Here is a 16,212-nt window from a genome sequence, read left to right as displayed (position 1 = left end):
CAGATGGCTCTGGAAAGGCAGTGCCATTCAGCGGTTGGCCCACTGCACGGCAAGTTCTCGTGAGATACTAAACCCTCATTAAACAAAATAGGAAAGGAGGTAGGAGCTCTCCCCGTAATTCCTCTGGGACAGCTCCAATCACAGCGGAGGGAGAAAGACTGGAATGACCCCTGCCAGTTCCTGAATGCCCTGCATCGTCCCTGCTGGTGCTGCGGCCCTGTCCCGGGTGGGTTGTGTGGGGGTGTGGCTGCCCTACAGGTCGAGCAGCAGCACGCGGGGATCCTCCACCGCTGCCTTGATCTTGCGCAGGAAGGTGACGGCCTCTCTGCCGTCAATGAGCCGGTGATCGTAGGTCAGCGCCACGAACATCATAGGCCGCACCTCGATCTGAGCAGGGACAGGGGTTAGTGAGCTCAGCGCTCCTGCCTGCATGGTCTCCTCCCGTGAATTCAGGGAAGACCTGGCTTTTTCCCACCCCGAATCCTGCATTCAGGCCCTCCTGCATTTGTCCCGCCTGGCAAAATTATCTACCCACCCACCCAGGCTGGGTCCGTGCCACATACAAGATAAGGGCCCTTCCTGGAACCGTTCCCTATCACAAAGGCTACAAACTCCTTCTTCCCACACCTAAGCAGATTATAACCAGTTTGCCCACTCACAGATAGGACAAAGTCCCCTGCACAGCTCAGGCAAGTACCAGGGCCAGCAAAGGTGCCCTATACCCATTAGTCTCTGCTCCTTCTTCACGATGAAGTGTTTCAGAAGTGACACCAACCCCTTAAAAAAGGTCCTCAGTCTGCTCAACCCTGTCCTTTGTTCCATAAAACCTCCTGTGCAGGTCCACCTACCTTGCCTCCCACAGCCACAGGCCTGTCAAAGATGGCATGCATGCCTAAGATGGCAGACTGGGGTGGGTTAATGATAGGTGTTCCAAAGAGTGACCCAAACACCCCACCATTGCTGATTGTGAAAGTGCCACCATCCATGTCTTCAATGGCCAGTTCATTCTTCCGTGCCTAGAAGCAAAAAAAAAAGCCACACAGATCACAGAGAGCAAAGAACGAGGGTTTGGACATCCACTCTCTCAAGGAATAAATACTGACTGCAAGAGCTTTGCTTATTGATTTGTTCAGCTGAAAACCAACACAAATTACTCAAAAATGCATCCTGTCTTTAGAGTGAATGTCTAGTGGCTTTGAGAAGGAATCTCTCGCCTTTGGTTTCAACTCCTGCTTTTGCAGGAGACAGACACAGGGATTTCTACCCCAGGGCAGTTCAGCCTTGGCCTCTAAAGACAAAGGTGAAAATACACCATGTCACTAATGCAGATTGCAGTCTTCTGGACAGGGAACAAGTAGAGCTGTCCTAGAAGGCAAAGGCACAGCCGGACATGTAACTGGATCACTCCCCACAGCACAACTCAGTGTGTTAGAGGTCAGAGATGACGACACAGAAACCAAATCAATACATGCCGACCCAGCATTTCCAATTCTTTCCATTCCTCCCAACCCTCTTCAGAAAACTTTCCTTACCTTCTCCCCCAACTCGTAGATAGCACGCTCTATGTCAGCAAAGTTCATGTTTTCTACATTCCTAACCACAGGGACCACCAGACCCTGGGGAGAAGCAAAGTCCATGAATAGCAAATTCAGTGCAGCAACACACAGATAGCTGTCATGCAGCAGGAATCTGGACACAGCCCCAGAGAGCTCCTGCCTCCCCCTCAGCCCACAGCAGCTGGTTGGCAGAGCTGCCTCACACCCTGGTAGCCTGACAGGAAACCTGGCATGATACACAGCAAAGGCTGACACCTTAAACTAAGCCATCATCTTTACCTTTACTAGCTTATCTCATAAAATCAACCAGGTCTGTCTGGAGCCAGCTCCACATTGATAAATTCCCAGGTAAGGCATTGGGAGATTTCAGCTGGCACCTCTTTCTCTCACCTCTTTTTGCTGGGCCTCCCTTAGACTTCGGGAGAAGACAGTGACAGAACTTCAGTCCTTGTCAAACCTCTGCTTCATAGCAGAACCTTCTAATCAAGAAGGTAATGCACTAATTCAACATCTGTAACTCCATCCCATACTCTCCCTGGACAGAAACATCTCTTTGGAACAGCACAGCAAAGTTAGCCAGAGGACAGGACGTTCAAAGCTTTTACTCCCTATGTCATGAATTCTTGACAAGAAAGGGTTTCCCTAACCTGGCCCTACTCATTAACAACTGAGATCTATATTGATCCTGTTACAAGATCTCTTATTAAGATGATTATAGTGGTAGAATATTCTTGGTCCTCTGCCTTCTCTCAAAAGACATCTCAGCAGTCCATGATGCAGCAGGTGTTTCATTTAAAGAATCAGTCTTATCAGCTAATTTCTGCTGCAGCAGAGCACAAAGCTGTGCTGGCTCAAAGTATATGATCATACCATATGAAAGGCTGCAGGAAGCATGGACAAAGCATCCAAGGTACCTACCCGGGGAGTTGCTACAGCAACACTGATGTCCACATAGTCCCTGTACACAATCTCTTTGGTCGTGTCATCAATCACTAGAAAGAGAAATAATTTGTGTTATATATGCAGAACCTAAGATCAAAGGTTTTACTGGCTAAAAAAATCATAACAACTTGCTCATGTCTAGCTTAAACATAACTCCAGAGAAGAATGATTCCTTGCTGTACCTGTGGGAGAGGCACCAGGATAGATGGAAAGAAAACAGTCCACACTGCTCAGATCTCCTCAGTTATTCTCCCCTTGGTTATTCTGTTCTGCGTTTCAGCAAGCACCTCTGACATGCCCAGGAACTGCACTGTGCCTACAGCATCACCTGAACACCAACCAGCAGGCTCTACTCTCTGTAGGCTGCATATGCACGGCCCCAGCCCCAGTCCTGGTCACCCCTTCCTAGCCGAGTCCCTCTTGGTAAGCTGTCCGCTCCCCATGTAAGTGGCTTTAGCAAAATCAGCAGCAGCATGCAGGACTGTCCCCATGCTTTCTGTGCATTTGATTTGCTTCTCCAAGCTACTACTCCAGCCACGGACTTGGCCATTGGCTTTCCTCCATTCTGCCATGTTCCCCAGATATACAAGTCACCAGCAAGGGTCACCACTCACCTGCATTCACAACAGGCTGGTCCTGCAGAGCAAAGGCTGCAGCTTTCACAAAAGCTGACATGAAACCTAGCTTCAGGTTGTGCTTTTTCAGAAAGGTATCCTTGTGTACAGCTCTCATCTCCCGGATGTTGCTGCGAAACACATGATAACGCTGGTAAACCGGGAGCCCAAGAAAACACCATTCTCTCTGTTACAGATTTCAGTGCCAGCCCCAAGGATGCAAATCTGCACCACCAAATGGGAAACCTCCAGTCAGCTGCAAAAGCCTTCACATGTGATATAAACATTGCTCTAAGGTTCCTGCCAAAGGATCAAACAGAAACTGGCCCTGGACCACGAGCTCCACAGCCAGGGTAAACCTGCAAGGCCCACACTGCCAAGAACAGAAGCAAGATAGGGCGTAGTATATTTCCTGCTTAGGCCTGATGTTGCCACCAATTCTCTGGAGACAAGAGTGCTCATACCAGTGTGGCACCACAGACAGCAAATGCAGGTGTGGCTGGACTGACACAGAAGGGTGAAAAACCAGGATGTGGCAAAAGCAGTAAATATGCAGGAAATAAAATCAAAGTGATCAAAGGAAAAGACCTCAACCACTCTGCAAATTCAGCACCAGACAGCACAACATCACTTTTGTACCCAACTCTCTGGCTTTGGGAGTTGAGTGAATATGAAAAGAATTTTCCCAGGAGCTATGGTACTGGGTGCCAGTCCACCCATAGCTCTTGACCTGACAAATCAGTTTTCCCACTGTTTCTATTAATCAAAATTGAGGCCATTTACAAAACATCAACCAAGCTGTGGCTACAAGCTCTTCCTGTTCTAGCCTAACATAAGAAGCTGTGGAATTGCATGGTTCCTCCCTTCCCCCTTCAGAAACCCTCAGTCTTTGAAGAGATAGTTTCACCAAGGAGCAGGATTTTCCGTGGTTTAGTGTTTGTTTTCCTGTGTCTAACCTTGTTTAGAGTTAGGATTACCACCCAAAGACATTAGTGCCTCCCAAGACACAAGGGCTGCAGCAATGAGGATACAGTTTGCTATGGAACTGCCTCATTAAGGCCTTCTCCTTTCAGACACTGACCCCCGTGGGAAGCAAGAGGCCCCAGCACAGGTCTTCACAAATCAACTTCACAGTAATCAATCCAAACCACATTACCAGATGCAATGAGAGCCCCAGGCTGGCGTAAAGCGACACCTCAATGAGCCTCTGAGAGGAGATAAAGCTGCAGCACTTCCCTCCAATCAAGACTATTTTGCCAGCCTTATTGTTCTGAGACCCAAATATTTACATGTTTTGTCTTAAGGAGTAGCATAGGATTTCACAAGGCAATTTGATTTGGGCACAATTTCCCCTTAATGCACTGTAACATAAGCTGCCTACCCTCCAAAGACATTAGTGTGCTCAGTCCATGCGAGCATTTGAGTCAGGAGCCCCCCCACCTGCTTGAGAGGATGGGGAAGGGTGCTGATCTGTCTCTAGAAAGCTATGCCATCTGACAGCAAAGGCCTTAGGCCTAAGCAATGCTCACCTGAAAGGCTGATGAGCCCTGGAGAACCAACTCACTGGAAGTTAAACAACTCCAAAAGCAGTAACCCAGTGGAGTGGCAGAAAGCAGATGCTACATCTTGCTGTCTTCTAACAGCCACTATATGCAAGTGATACTAGCCACTTCTGGTCTTCTGCTCAACATTTACCAGTCTTCCACCAAAAAGCCCAAGGAAGAGAATCAGAGACTCCCCCTATTACAAGTAGCAGGTGACTCCCAAGGAACGACAGACCATTAGGAAGCTCTGTACCCCCTCATACCACAACACCAATGTGGTCCTGAAGAAGCTGCACAGACCGTGGTACATACCTAAGAAAGAGGGCCCAAAAGACATGCTGCCAGTGTCTCCAAAGAAAACCTTCAAGGTTTTGACTGCTATTTAAAGATTACTGCCTTAATCTGTTTCTACTCATAAAGGGAAAAAGAGGTTTACTCCTCACCTCATATCAATCTCATTGAAAGTGGTCAGCATGGCACAAGTATTCTGAGCCTCTTTCAGCCGCTGAGCAATACGCTGACGCATCCTATTCATTTTCACCTGCAAATTAAAAAGGTATAAGCAGAAGCTTCCTAAAGCTTATCCAAGGGCAAAATGCACAAGAAACCCAAAAGGCTCTCCTCTTGCCATCGGAGGGACTAGATGCCTAGGGCCAAGGTTTTCACTCTAGGTCAGGAGCACAATGGGCTAAGGAGTTTATTTCACTGCTCAGCCCAATCCACAGTTCACTTGAAAAGCAGTGCTGAAATGCATCACAGCATAGCTACTTCCGACCTCTGCATTCCTCAAGACCTCCAAGCATGCATAGCTTTCCAAGTGGCTAACGTGAGAAGAGCAAGACTGCTAAGAAAGCAGGTTGCTCAACTATGCTCTCTTAAGAATACACAAGGCAGTTTCAGCAGCCTCAACCCTTTGCTGAGGGCTTGTGGACAAACCAAGCAGATCACACTGAGTCCTTCTGTCCTGAGTCAGCAGAGCTCAAGACAAGACTTTTGCCTAGAAAAGACCCATGCTAGATTGGTCCAGGCTCTTCCTTCACACCACTTGTAAGTGGTTCCTGCATGTAGAGAATTTTCCCACCTGTCACAGCCCTACTGAGCTGGGTGTGTACAGGTGGATATGGACACATCCGGCAAGCTCAAGCCAGAACAGATTATCACCTAGCAACAGAAGTGCTGGCAAGGTCCCTACTCCCACAGCTTACCCTATGCTCTGATCTGGCACCTTTGGTGGGCACTGCCTCCCCAGGAGGGGCTGCCGCTGGGGCTGCAGCCGGCTTCACAGCAGACACTGAGGGTAAAAAACACATCAGTCAAAAACAGAAGCCAGGTAGAAAAAGCCCTGAGGCAACAAGCACATTTGAGCTCCTTGCTTAAGTGACACAGTATAGAAGCAGCTTAAATTAGGCTGGGAAGGTTCCAGGCATAGCTGAGCAATCCAGTCTGGAGCAAGCAGGGCAATACTGTGGGAGGCCCTGACAACAAATGTCTCTGATGTGTTTTACCTTATACACTCTGCCTCAAAGCAGAGAGACTCAAGAACAGGAACAAATGCCTGTTGGCTCACCTGGTTTGCTGTCGATGGGCTGAGTTGACACAGGCGGCACTGGTGGCATTGTAGTGGGAATTGGTGCTGCAGCAGGGGGAGGAGCAGGCGCAGCTACAGGTTCAGGGGCTGCAGGAGGAGGAGGGGCTGCTGCTGGTTTAGCCTTGGCAGGAGCAGCTGAAAGACAAGCAAGAACCACGGTAAGAGCACCAGCTTCCACTGGCAGAGATCTATGAGTCCAACCAATCTAACAAAAGTAAACCCTCAGGCAGAGTGCCTTTATGTTCGACACAAGTCACCACAAGAGAAACCCATTGTGAAAGTGTTTTACTCATCAACACCCTTGACCTCCTTACTGGAGGAGGCTGGATGCTACAGAGAATAGGGCACAAAAGGGAGTTAGGGGAATTCTCAACTTGTTATAGCTAAGAGCTTAGTCTCCTCCAGAGGGAACAAAAGAGAAGATCCCCCTCAGAAGGACTAAAATTATGTTTTTCTAATGGACAAAAAAGTAGGGGTATTTTCTTCCAGTTGCAGAGGTAGATGAGGGAATTATTTAACCTCTCTCAGGATCCCTTCTAAATGCTTTGCTAAATGCTTTTTTCTGGAGATTTAAGCATTTAGAATAAAAACGTTTTTAACATTTTATTCTAAATACTTACATCTCCAGGAAAAAGCCTGGTGGAAACACAAAGGCCTATGCAAGTTATACATGCATGACTTACCTCCAGTTTTCCTGAGTTTGAATAGAGGTGTCCCCCCTTCCACTTTGCCACCATCGGGTACCAGAAGGGCTTCAATCACACCAGCTGCTGGGGCTGGAACTTGCACTGATGTCTGAAAAAAAAGAAAGTCAGTGAAATTCTCCCAAACATCAGTTGGAGACCAAGGGCCCAAGAGAAGATGCCAATATGTGCAGACACATATTGTAATTTGGCACAGACAGCAGCTGTGTCTCACACTATTTGCACCAGTTTTTACACCCTCCAACAGGATTTTGTGCCAATAGTTAGAAGCTTTAGGAGATGCTGGCAGTGTAACATATAGCCTGATCTCCAGGGTACAGTCAAGAACTGACCCACTGCCAGCATCTTCCTAACAGCAAAGCTGAAAACTGAATTCGGCAGAGAATTCAGCAAGAACTTCAAGACTTAACAGTCCTTCCAGGGGTGGATATACAAAAAGCCTAAATTTTAAACAATCTGAAGACAACCTATGGCTTGGAGATTTCTCCTTTGTTTAAGCACAAACAGGTTTCAAAACTCAATCACTCAAATCGGAAGGAGGAATAAAATTACAGCTCCAATAAACAACACCACCAGTGATGATTAATCAAAGGGATGAGTAAGGGTTATCAAGAATTCTCACTTAAAGCACAGCAAACTTTATACAAGATAAGAAAAGCTTATCTCCATGAAGAGAGCAGGAGACACAGTCAGGGTCCTGCAGGCTCTAGGAACTCTTAGCAGGAGAGAAGCCATACAGGGTACCTGCTACTAGGACTAGGACTAGGAAAAGTTTTGGTCCTGGAACTCCTACCTTGTCTGTTTCAATCTCACACACCACTTCATCTTCCGCCACCGTGTCTCCAACAGCTGAATGACAGATATGAAGACCACTGTGAGCAGGGAGGTGTGCTCTGGCCTCCCCTCTTTACCCACAGCAGTTTCCCACACTAACCCATAACTTCTACATCCCACTTCTCCACAACTTTTAAAGAAAAGACTAGCTCAAGCAATCTACTGCACAGTTAAGAATCTGATTCCAGTTTAGACATCTCCCTGACAGAGAGGTGATGAGGCAGTAACTGCAGTTCTTAATCCCTTAGGAGAGCTGCAATCACATGTCTCATTTGTCACAAACTAAAAGGCACAGAGCAAGATGTCAGCCAGTGAACTGTAATGCATCCCCAAGATGTCCAACACAGCAGTAACAGCGATGAGAATTTCAGGGAAGAGGCAATTGCTTACCTTTCTCCCACCTGACATCTCCTTCTGTGACTGACTCTGCAAAGGCTGGTGTGTTCACCGTAACCACGTCATCCCCTGTGAGAGAGACAAACAGACTTGACTGCTTTTAGAGCTAAAAATTTATGGTATTGCTTCATTCTTGTCACCACAACTCTGCTAAAGAGGGTAGGCCATCAGACATCAATTGCTGTCCATGTCCTTGCTTCAACACTGATCAACAGTTAAACACCAGAGAAATTCACATTTGACTCAAAGCCACATGGTGACAGGAATGCCAGACAAAATCTTTAGGGCCCTGGGGATATAAACCCTGAGTCATCCATGCAGGCAGAAAAGCAGTGAGCCTTGACCAAAGATGGAAGGAAGCTGTTGGTAGGACAGCAAAAGGTAGCAAAAGAAGCACCATGCTGATTCCTGCCTTTTTACTTACTATGTACTGCAGTGGTTCTGAAGTAGCGGACAGTGAATACACTGGAGCTATTTACTCTGCAGAAAGAGAGAAGAGTGTGAACACAGAAGAACATTCCTCTGCAGGCTGCCAGCACCAAGCTCAACTACAGAATTTACACTTGCTTAACTGATGTGAAAGGCTGCTCAGCTGTTCTGATGATGTATTTGTTGCAAAGAACTCCTATTTACTGTTCAAGCTGCAACAATCCAGTCAGAAAGGAAGCATTACATCCTACCATCATCACTGCTCTCAGAAACTCAGTGAGAACTGATATGTATGGAATTCCATTTAGACTGACAACCCGTCAAAACCCTCATAGTTTAAATACTGATTAAAGGGTGACCTGGCCAGCCCACACAATGCCCAAGACTAGTGCAGCAACAATTTTTTTACCTCCAGATTAGGACTGTCATCTCTACAGAAGTTGTTAGATTGCTCCAAAAAAAAAAAAAAAAAAGAAAAGCATCATAAATTGCCTATGGCAATGCATCCAAAAACCAGCTATTTCCCTCCACCATGCTTCTTCACAGGGAGCTGGCAATCCCAAGCATTCCAAAGGATGATTTTTGTATCTGCTGACATCAAATTTGGAAAACTGAAGCAAACAGTGCTTTAGCATTTCTTCTAGCACAGGCTACTTTGTACAAACAAAGGATTTCAAAGTATTTCAGGCTTTTGTGCATGTACTCTTATGGTTATTTCCCCAAATACATTTCTGTAAGACCACCTCATTAGTGTAAACCCTGACATATGAACAACAGCGCTGTGAATGACCCCACTTCTCCTGACAGAAAATCTACCAGGAGACTATCATAGAGCAAACAACACCTCTAGTCAGATAATCAAAGAGTAGAAATCCATTTATCACTGGTTTCCTCACTCCTGTCCCTTCCCTGTCCCAGTATCTGATTGCAGACAAAGACTGTTTTCAGTTCCTAACCTGCAAAACCTAGATTTTGTTAGGGCTAGCTCCATATGCCTACGATGTGCACAAGGATTTCATGACAGCCAACCATATTCTGTTCCTCAGACCTCAAATCTTATCATGGCTAGAGCAGCCCCAGTCTCCCCACGTGATAGTTTTCCTGTGGATACTTACACAAGCTTCTTGCTGTTTGTGTAAGCCAGTCCTTGGCTCCCAGACGCACCTGTGAATGAGAAAGGAGTTCTATTATCAGCTGTCCAGCCCTCAAGAACTATCGTCAGATAAAAGAAGACAGACGGCACCACTACCCGCCCTGAAAGAAGTTTGCGACCAAATGGGGAATATATCCATCCAGAGACACCTCCGTGCCATCAAACCTGGCCAGAGCTTGCCAAGAACAGTGGTTTTTTCTGCATCTAGATTTATAGGGATGGGGAAAACAGTTACAGCTTGACAACAAAGCTAACAAGGGTAACTTTGAAAAGGGCAAACAAAGCAGCAGCTACCCTGTTCAGAGCAAAACCAGGAAAGAGCTATGAGGAATCACCTCCAGAACTGCTGAGTTATCCACACCCATACAAAGTATGGAGCAAGGAATCAGCCCTGTAAGAGGCACCCCAGAAAGCCTCACAGACTCAGAGACAGCTAAGGAGGGAAAAAAGGACTGAAAAGAGGGTGTAGGGCAGAGTAATGAGCCACCATTACCCCTCTTCTCTGCCCACTCCCTGTCCAGAGAAAACTATTTTCCAAAATCACAATAGGAAATACTTGCACAGCTTCCCAGTTTCACATACCCCACTGTCCCCTTCCCACACTGCTCATATGCCCTGACACTGCATTTTTTATTATGAACTGGACTCCTGTCCTTTGTCACTTACAGGGCACTGGGCAGTTTTCCAGACTGATCTTAAAGAGAGTCAGCATAGTAACTGGAGAACATAATTATCTCAATTACAAAATGCCAGAGGGAAGAGCCATTTCCCCACTTGATTTTTTAAAAAAGCAGCACAATTTCTACAGTACAGCTAGAAAAAACAGAGCTCTAAGGAAAAACAGTTTAAGCATTGAAGTGGAGTTCACAGGCACACTAGATCTAACATGTCACTTAATATTCATCCATCATTTTCAAAGGAGTTTTTTAGAGAGCTAGGGCTCTGCAACAGCATGTGCTTCGAGCAGTGCAATACCTGAAATACACTGTGCTGCTGCTGTGAATTCTTCACCAGAGCCAAATGGATCAGGCAACATGTACATCAGGCAAGGGAGGCACTCCCATGGAAACTTAGCTCATTTCACTGCTTCTTCACTACATGACTGACAGAAACAAACCCCAATCAGACCTATTACCAACCTCCATCATCAGCTCTGTTCTTTCTAGGTAGCCTGAAACGAAATAGAAGTGTAAGACTCACCAGACAGAGGGCATCTTGCCAGAGTACAGTTCCCCTGTCAGAGAGAAAAGGATGTATCAGTATTGCGAGAATACAAACCCATCCTAGAAGGACTTTGGTTTTCCCCTGAAATCTCAATCAGACACAGGACCCACCATTCCCATGCTCCAGTCTGCAGGCATGCCACTTTCCCACAGTGTGCTAGAGCAGGAGAACATCTATGCCCTTCTTTATCCTTTGTCTCCTCCCAGGATGCTTTATGATGCAGTGATGTTAAATTTGGTGCTCGCATTTTCCAGTTCTGGATCCAGAAGTTTTGACCTTCTCGTGCACACCTTCCTCTTTAAGATGGAACAGATTTCCAATAGAATTTGCTACGAATGAGAAGGTAAAGGGTAGCTACTGGATATGATGATAAAACATCCCACGATGTTTACTCCTACAGTCATGAATGCAGCATCTAGGGGTTTTAATTTTTTTTTCTAAAGCTATGGAGCCTTTGAACTCCAGAAGACCAGAATTCCTCTCAGTGGCAAAATTTCTACTGCTGTCAGTTAGTCAGGAATTCCACATTCTTTGATGTTTCACTTCATACCTGTGTAATCATTGACTGTACTCCTAGCTCACCATAACAGCGCTCAAAAGTAGAACATGTTTCAAAATATTCCAATTACTTCCCCCTACTGTTATTACATATTCCTCTCACATCAAACCTGCAGGATTGGAGAAGATAAGAACTCTTTAAAAGCAATTGGAAAATAAGCATTGTGGCCATGATGGAAATGCACTTGACTGGCTTAGAATGACAGCAACTCAAGAGCTCAAAGCACCCTTATCCAGCAGCTAAGGTAAAAGTTAGATTTCCTTCACACCTTCAGCATCTGAAGTTTGTATACAAGCCCTGATTTCAGCTTCAGCAAAACAAGCAGGATGGGATATAAGTGACCTTAAATATCAAAATAATTTGAGGAGCTGTGTGGCAAGACAACAGAGACCAAGGACCAACAATATACTTAAGCTTGGCACACTATCTACAGGACTGAGTGCTGCAGCATACAAAAAGAGATTCAATGAACACTTTATATCAAAACTACCAACAGGCCTGGAATCAAGCCCTTGGTAGTTTAATTATCCAAGCTTATAAATGGATTTGACTTGTTGGATATTAACACAGACACAACTCAATAATCAATGGGCAATTCAACAGGGTTACGATTAGCTGTGCTAAGGATGCAGGCAGCCAGTCTGACTTACTGCTAAGCTCCAGCACAACACCATGCAGCCACCCTGCTTGCCACTCCACTGCAGGGATCAATGATCCTGTACCAACAGTCCTGCAAAACCAGCTTGTGGCAGGGCCTGCTGGATCCCCTGCCCCAAGTCAGGCTGGGTAAGGGAAAGCAGGAAGCACTGTGCAGACTTTGCAGAGTCATCTTGAATGCTACAATGCCTAATCTTGCTGCAGCACTGGTCCTGCTAATTCAGATCTGGTTTGTGTAGAGTCAGCTCTAAGCCAGGATCAGTAAGACAAACTCCAACTTAACTCCAGTGGGTCAGCTCTCTAGAGCACCACAATTCTCAGCACTCTGTATAGATCATATTTTTCCCACTTTCTGTAGTGTCCCAGATAGCATGGAGTCAATCACAAATTGAGTATCAAGCGACCTGAGCTCCCCTCTATCCATTGTTTCCCTGGGTGCTTTATTAAAAAAAGTGGTTAAGGGCATTCCTATCATGCCAGATAATAAATTGTTAAGAAAGGAACAGCCTCAGACTGATGCAAAACCAGACAATTTTATTTGCTCAGGACCAGTTTACTGTGGAGTTAAAACAAAAAGGAAAGTTTAGAAGGTCTGTCCTAAAATAAATTGCTGTGAGAAAACATCTGCAGCTGTCTTCCATCAGTGGTGTCAAGTCTGCATTCTACAACTGCAGCAAAGTTAAGGAAAAAACTGCTATCACTCTACCCTCTGCCTTTAAGATTAAGAAATTAGGGGAAGAGCTTAATGTGAGGAGGAAGCCACTAATAAAAGATACTGTGATTTCTCTGGCTTACGTTCTGCAGAACTGCTGTGTGTCTCTTAACCACAGTACCTCAGATGAACATGCAGCTTCAGGAGACACTGGACAGGGCTGCTTCCTGTTCCCTTTTTTCCCTGAAGGAATCGTTCTGATTCCACCTCTTCCTGGATCACTTGGCTAAATTTGCCCTCTGCCTTCTACTGGAGCTTTTTCAGAGAGAATGGAAACATTTCAGTTTTGCCACGTGGCATTAGCACTCTGGGTCAGTTTAAAAAGACAGCCATCACTTGGGGAAAGAAGTCTTGGTCTAATTAGCTAGTGACTCATGTACCAAGTGATTAATATTTCCCTCTCATTTCACATGACTTCTCAGAATTGTTTTTATAACCATTATTACGTCAAAGTGACTCTGGCATGCACCGTGCCAGGCCACACCTTTCAAGGAGCCATCACCTTCCAGCAGGTCACTACACACTGAAAGAAAGGATGGAATACATCAGCTAAAGCAACAGCCTGTATACCAACAGTGAGGGACCAGTTCAGGCAAGAAATCTGATGAACTTGACAGTGCAGCTCATTTCAACAGAGGCAAACCAGAAGGCCAGTGCTGTGCAGCTCCAGCAACAGGCAGAGCAGCAACTGGATCTCCAGCCATGGCTTGTTGAGAGCAAAGCAGCTGCTGCTTCGACAAGGATGAGCACAAACCCCTGCTACACGTGAAAACCCCACTGCATGGCTTTCATGGGTATCAAAACAATTATATACAGTACGGGAGGGCAGATACCGAGATGGGACGGAGATAGCAATGCTGAGTGGTGGATACTGTTACTAAGACAACAGGCTCAGAGCTCCTCCAGCATGAGGGGAAGAGCAAACAGGGAAGAAAAAGCTCTTTACGAACTCCTGCCCAGAGAAACAAAAGGATTTGATTCTCAAAGCATTTACACAGCTCCTGATCAAACCTGTCTTTTCCAGACTAGCTCTTCTCTGGAGGTTTTCACCCAGCCTTCAAGGTCTGCCTGCCCCTGCCCTGACTCCTATGTGCTACAGGCTATTGGTGCACATTCATGATTTCTACTTGATATGAATTCAGGACCTCTTCTCCTTTTACAGACAGTCAAAACCCAGTCAACCTTTCCTCACCCTCACTGACTCCACTCCCCCCATTCAATCCTCCACTTCTGAATTTTGTACATGTATACTGTTCTCCCCTCTGCCATCAGAGGTTTGCCAAGTTTTGAATTTCTTTCTATCTCTCCAAAAAGCCTGTATTACATCATAATCAAAATTTACTTCCCATATTGCTGTTCAAATAGAAATCAAACTACTGTTATAACTCTTCCAAGGTTAAAAAGCATTCAGCCTAAAACCTCCTGATTTTCAGACTAGTTTTGTAAAAGGTTTGAATACTCCATCTGACTTCTTCCTGTTCTTTATAATTACACAGCACCACTGAGAGCTGACAAGGTTAAATATGCTAAAATGCCACTTTAATAAGCTTGTTTAAACTGCATTATAATAAATTTGTCTCTACATTTCAAACTGTAACTGTACAGTTACTCTTAAGTGGTTCCTAACCCACTTTTACATGTATACACATGCGTTTATAACACAAACGTGTCATTACATTACAATGGGTTGTCACCACTTGCTCGCCTACATTTGCAGGATGTCTAAAAACAAGTCTCATGCTCGAAGGCTCCAGCTGGTCACTGGAAGAGAAGCGATCTTTCCCATGCCATAGGGATGCACATATATGTGTGTCCACATGAAGCTGTGCATGTTTGCTGTTTAAACGGGAGATGTGTGCAGAAGGACACAGGACCCAGCTGGCCAAGGGCAGCCCCAGGGTTAAGTCGCTACTGGGCTCCGTCAGCCCACGCTGCAGCCAGCAGAGGTTACCACCCTTTGCAGCGGTTCAATGACTGCCCTGTAAACAGAGCACACAATTTACACAACAAACCGCATACCGGTTTGTTGCCGATCCTGCACCGGGCGCACCCTGGCCCGGGAGGGTCTCCGCCAGCGCAGGCCGGTGGCTGCCAACAGCGAGGGCCCCGAATGCTACAGCCACTGACAGGCGGGGACGGCGGAGCCCGAGAGCGGCGCCGTTCGGAAGCCCTTCCCGCCGGTCAGCTCTGCGCCGTGCCGGGCGCCGCCGCCCTTCCCGCGAAGCCGGGCCTGGCAGCGGGGCAGCGGCACCCGCGGGGAAGGGGCAGCGCCGCGTTCACCGCGGCCCCTGCTGGGGGACAGCCTCGCCGCCCCTTCCTGTGCCCGGCCCCGCCGTGTCCCCGGGACGGCGGTGCCCAGCGCCAGGCAGCAGGGGACGCGTCCCGGTGCCCTTGGCGCCGCCGACCTCGCCCGCCCAGCCGCCGCCCTCCCGCGCTGCCCCGCTCCCCGCGGCCGGTGCCCGCGGGCCGTACCTGTCGGAAGGCGCGCAGCGAGCGGCCCAGCGCGCGGCCGAGGCAGCGGGACCGCCACAGCGGCACCATCGCGGCGGCGGCGGCGGCGGCGGCGGGAGGGGCCGCAGGGCGGACACCGGAAGCAGGCCCGGCGCGAGGCGGAAGCGCGGGGGGCCGGACCAAGCTCCCCGAGCGGGGGGAGCAGCCGGGGCGGGACCACCGCGGGCGGGGCCGGGGGCCAGGGGCTGCTCATAGTATTGCTGTGTTACCATATATGTAATAATATAGGTATTAACCATTCTATACAATGTATGTGATAGTAAATACTATTACTTATAGATCACATACATATAAAATATCTATGTATTCCATATGCTTCTATAAACACGTATCTGTACATATGGATGTTGTTATATGTAATGGTATATGTATATGTGTAATAAATAACCCCATGCATTACGAAGAGTGCCGGTTCATGACGCTATTCTTTGAAGCAGCTCTGGGTTGCTGCAGGGCAGCTATAGCCGTGTTTTCCCTGCTCACCTTGGCAAACCACGGCGCTGAGCCGGTGTGGGACGATACTGCCGCGAGCATCACCCAGCGAGATGCTGCACGGTTAGAAACGGGCAATGAGCTCATCTCACCATGGCAAACGGGGAAATGAGCCCACAAGTAAGCCCTGTTCCTCAGGTGCGCTCTGTATGTTGAAAATATTTGAGAATTCCCCAGCTAGCTTCTGTTTTCTGTCTACTTCCAGGCAAGGAACCACAGGTGGAAGAAAACCCAAGGAACTTATTTACAGATTCTGGGAATCAGCCTGGGATAGTTATAAAGGGCTGTCTGACAGCC

General features: G+C 47.1%; 1 protein-coding gene across 3 annotated transcripts; it reads right to left on the bottom strand.

Annotated features, from left to right (window-relative positions):
- Positions 1–203: 203 nt before the first annotated feature.
- On the bottom strand, positions 204–15,525 carry DLST (dihydrolipoamide S-succinyltransferase). 3 transcript variants are annotated; one of them, XM_050974907.1, is made up of 16 exons: positions 15,385–15,494; positions 11,095–11,313; positions 10,961–10,994; positions 9,723–9,771; positions 8,603–8,658; positions 8,173–8,247; positions 7,742–7,797; positions 6,928–7,039; positions 6,224–6,379; positions 5,862–5,947; positions 5,100–5,197; positions 3,113–3,243; positions 2,475–2,548; positions 1,533–1,616; positions 849–1,016; positions 204–387 (listed from the first exon to the last, which is right to left on the bottom strand). In XM_050974907.1, exons 2-16 carry the CDS (start codon positions 11,155–11,157, stop codon positions 253–255), a joined length of 1,377 nt encoding a protein of 458 aa, XP_050830864.1. In that variant the 5' UTR covers positions 11,158–11,313; positions 15,385–15,494; the 3' UTR covers positions 204–252. The 3 variants fall into 3 exon arrangements, with proteins under 3 accessions (XP_050830864.1, XP_030095796.2, XP_050830865.1); XM_030239936.2 differs by lacking the exon at positions 11,095–11,313 and having other exon boundaries at positions 15,385–15,525; XM_050974908.1 differs by lacking the exons at positions 9,723–9,771; positions 10,961–10,994; positions 11,095–11,313; positions 15,385–15,494 and adding an exon at positions 9,017–9,051.
- Positions 15,526–16,212: the final 687 nt, after the last annotated feature.

This window comes from Serinus canaria, chromosome 5, assembly GCF_022539315.1.
Source record: "Serinus canaria isolate serCan28SL12 chromosome 5, serCan2020, whole genome shotgun sequence".
Lineage (NCBI taxonomy): Eukaryota > Metazoa > Chordata > Aves > Passeriformes > Fringillidae > Serinus > Serinus canaria.
This window is presented reverse-complemented; position numbering and strand designations above follow the sequence as displayed.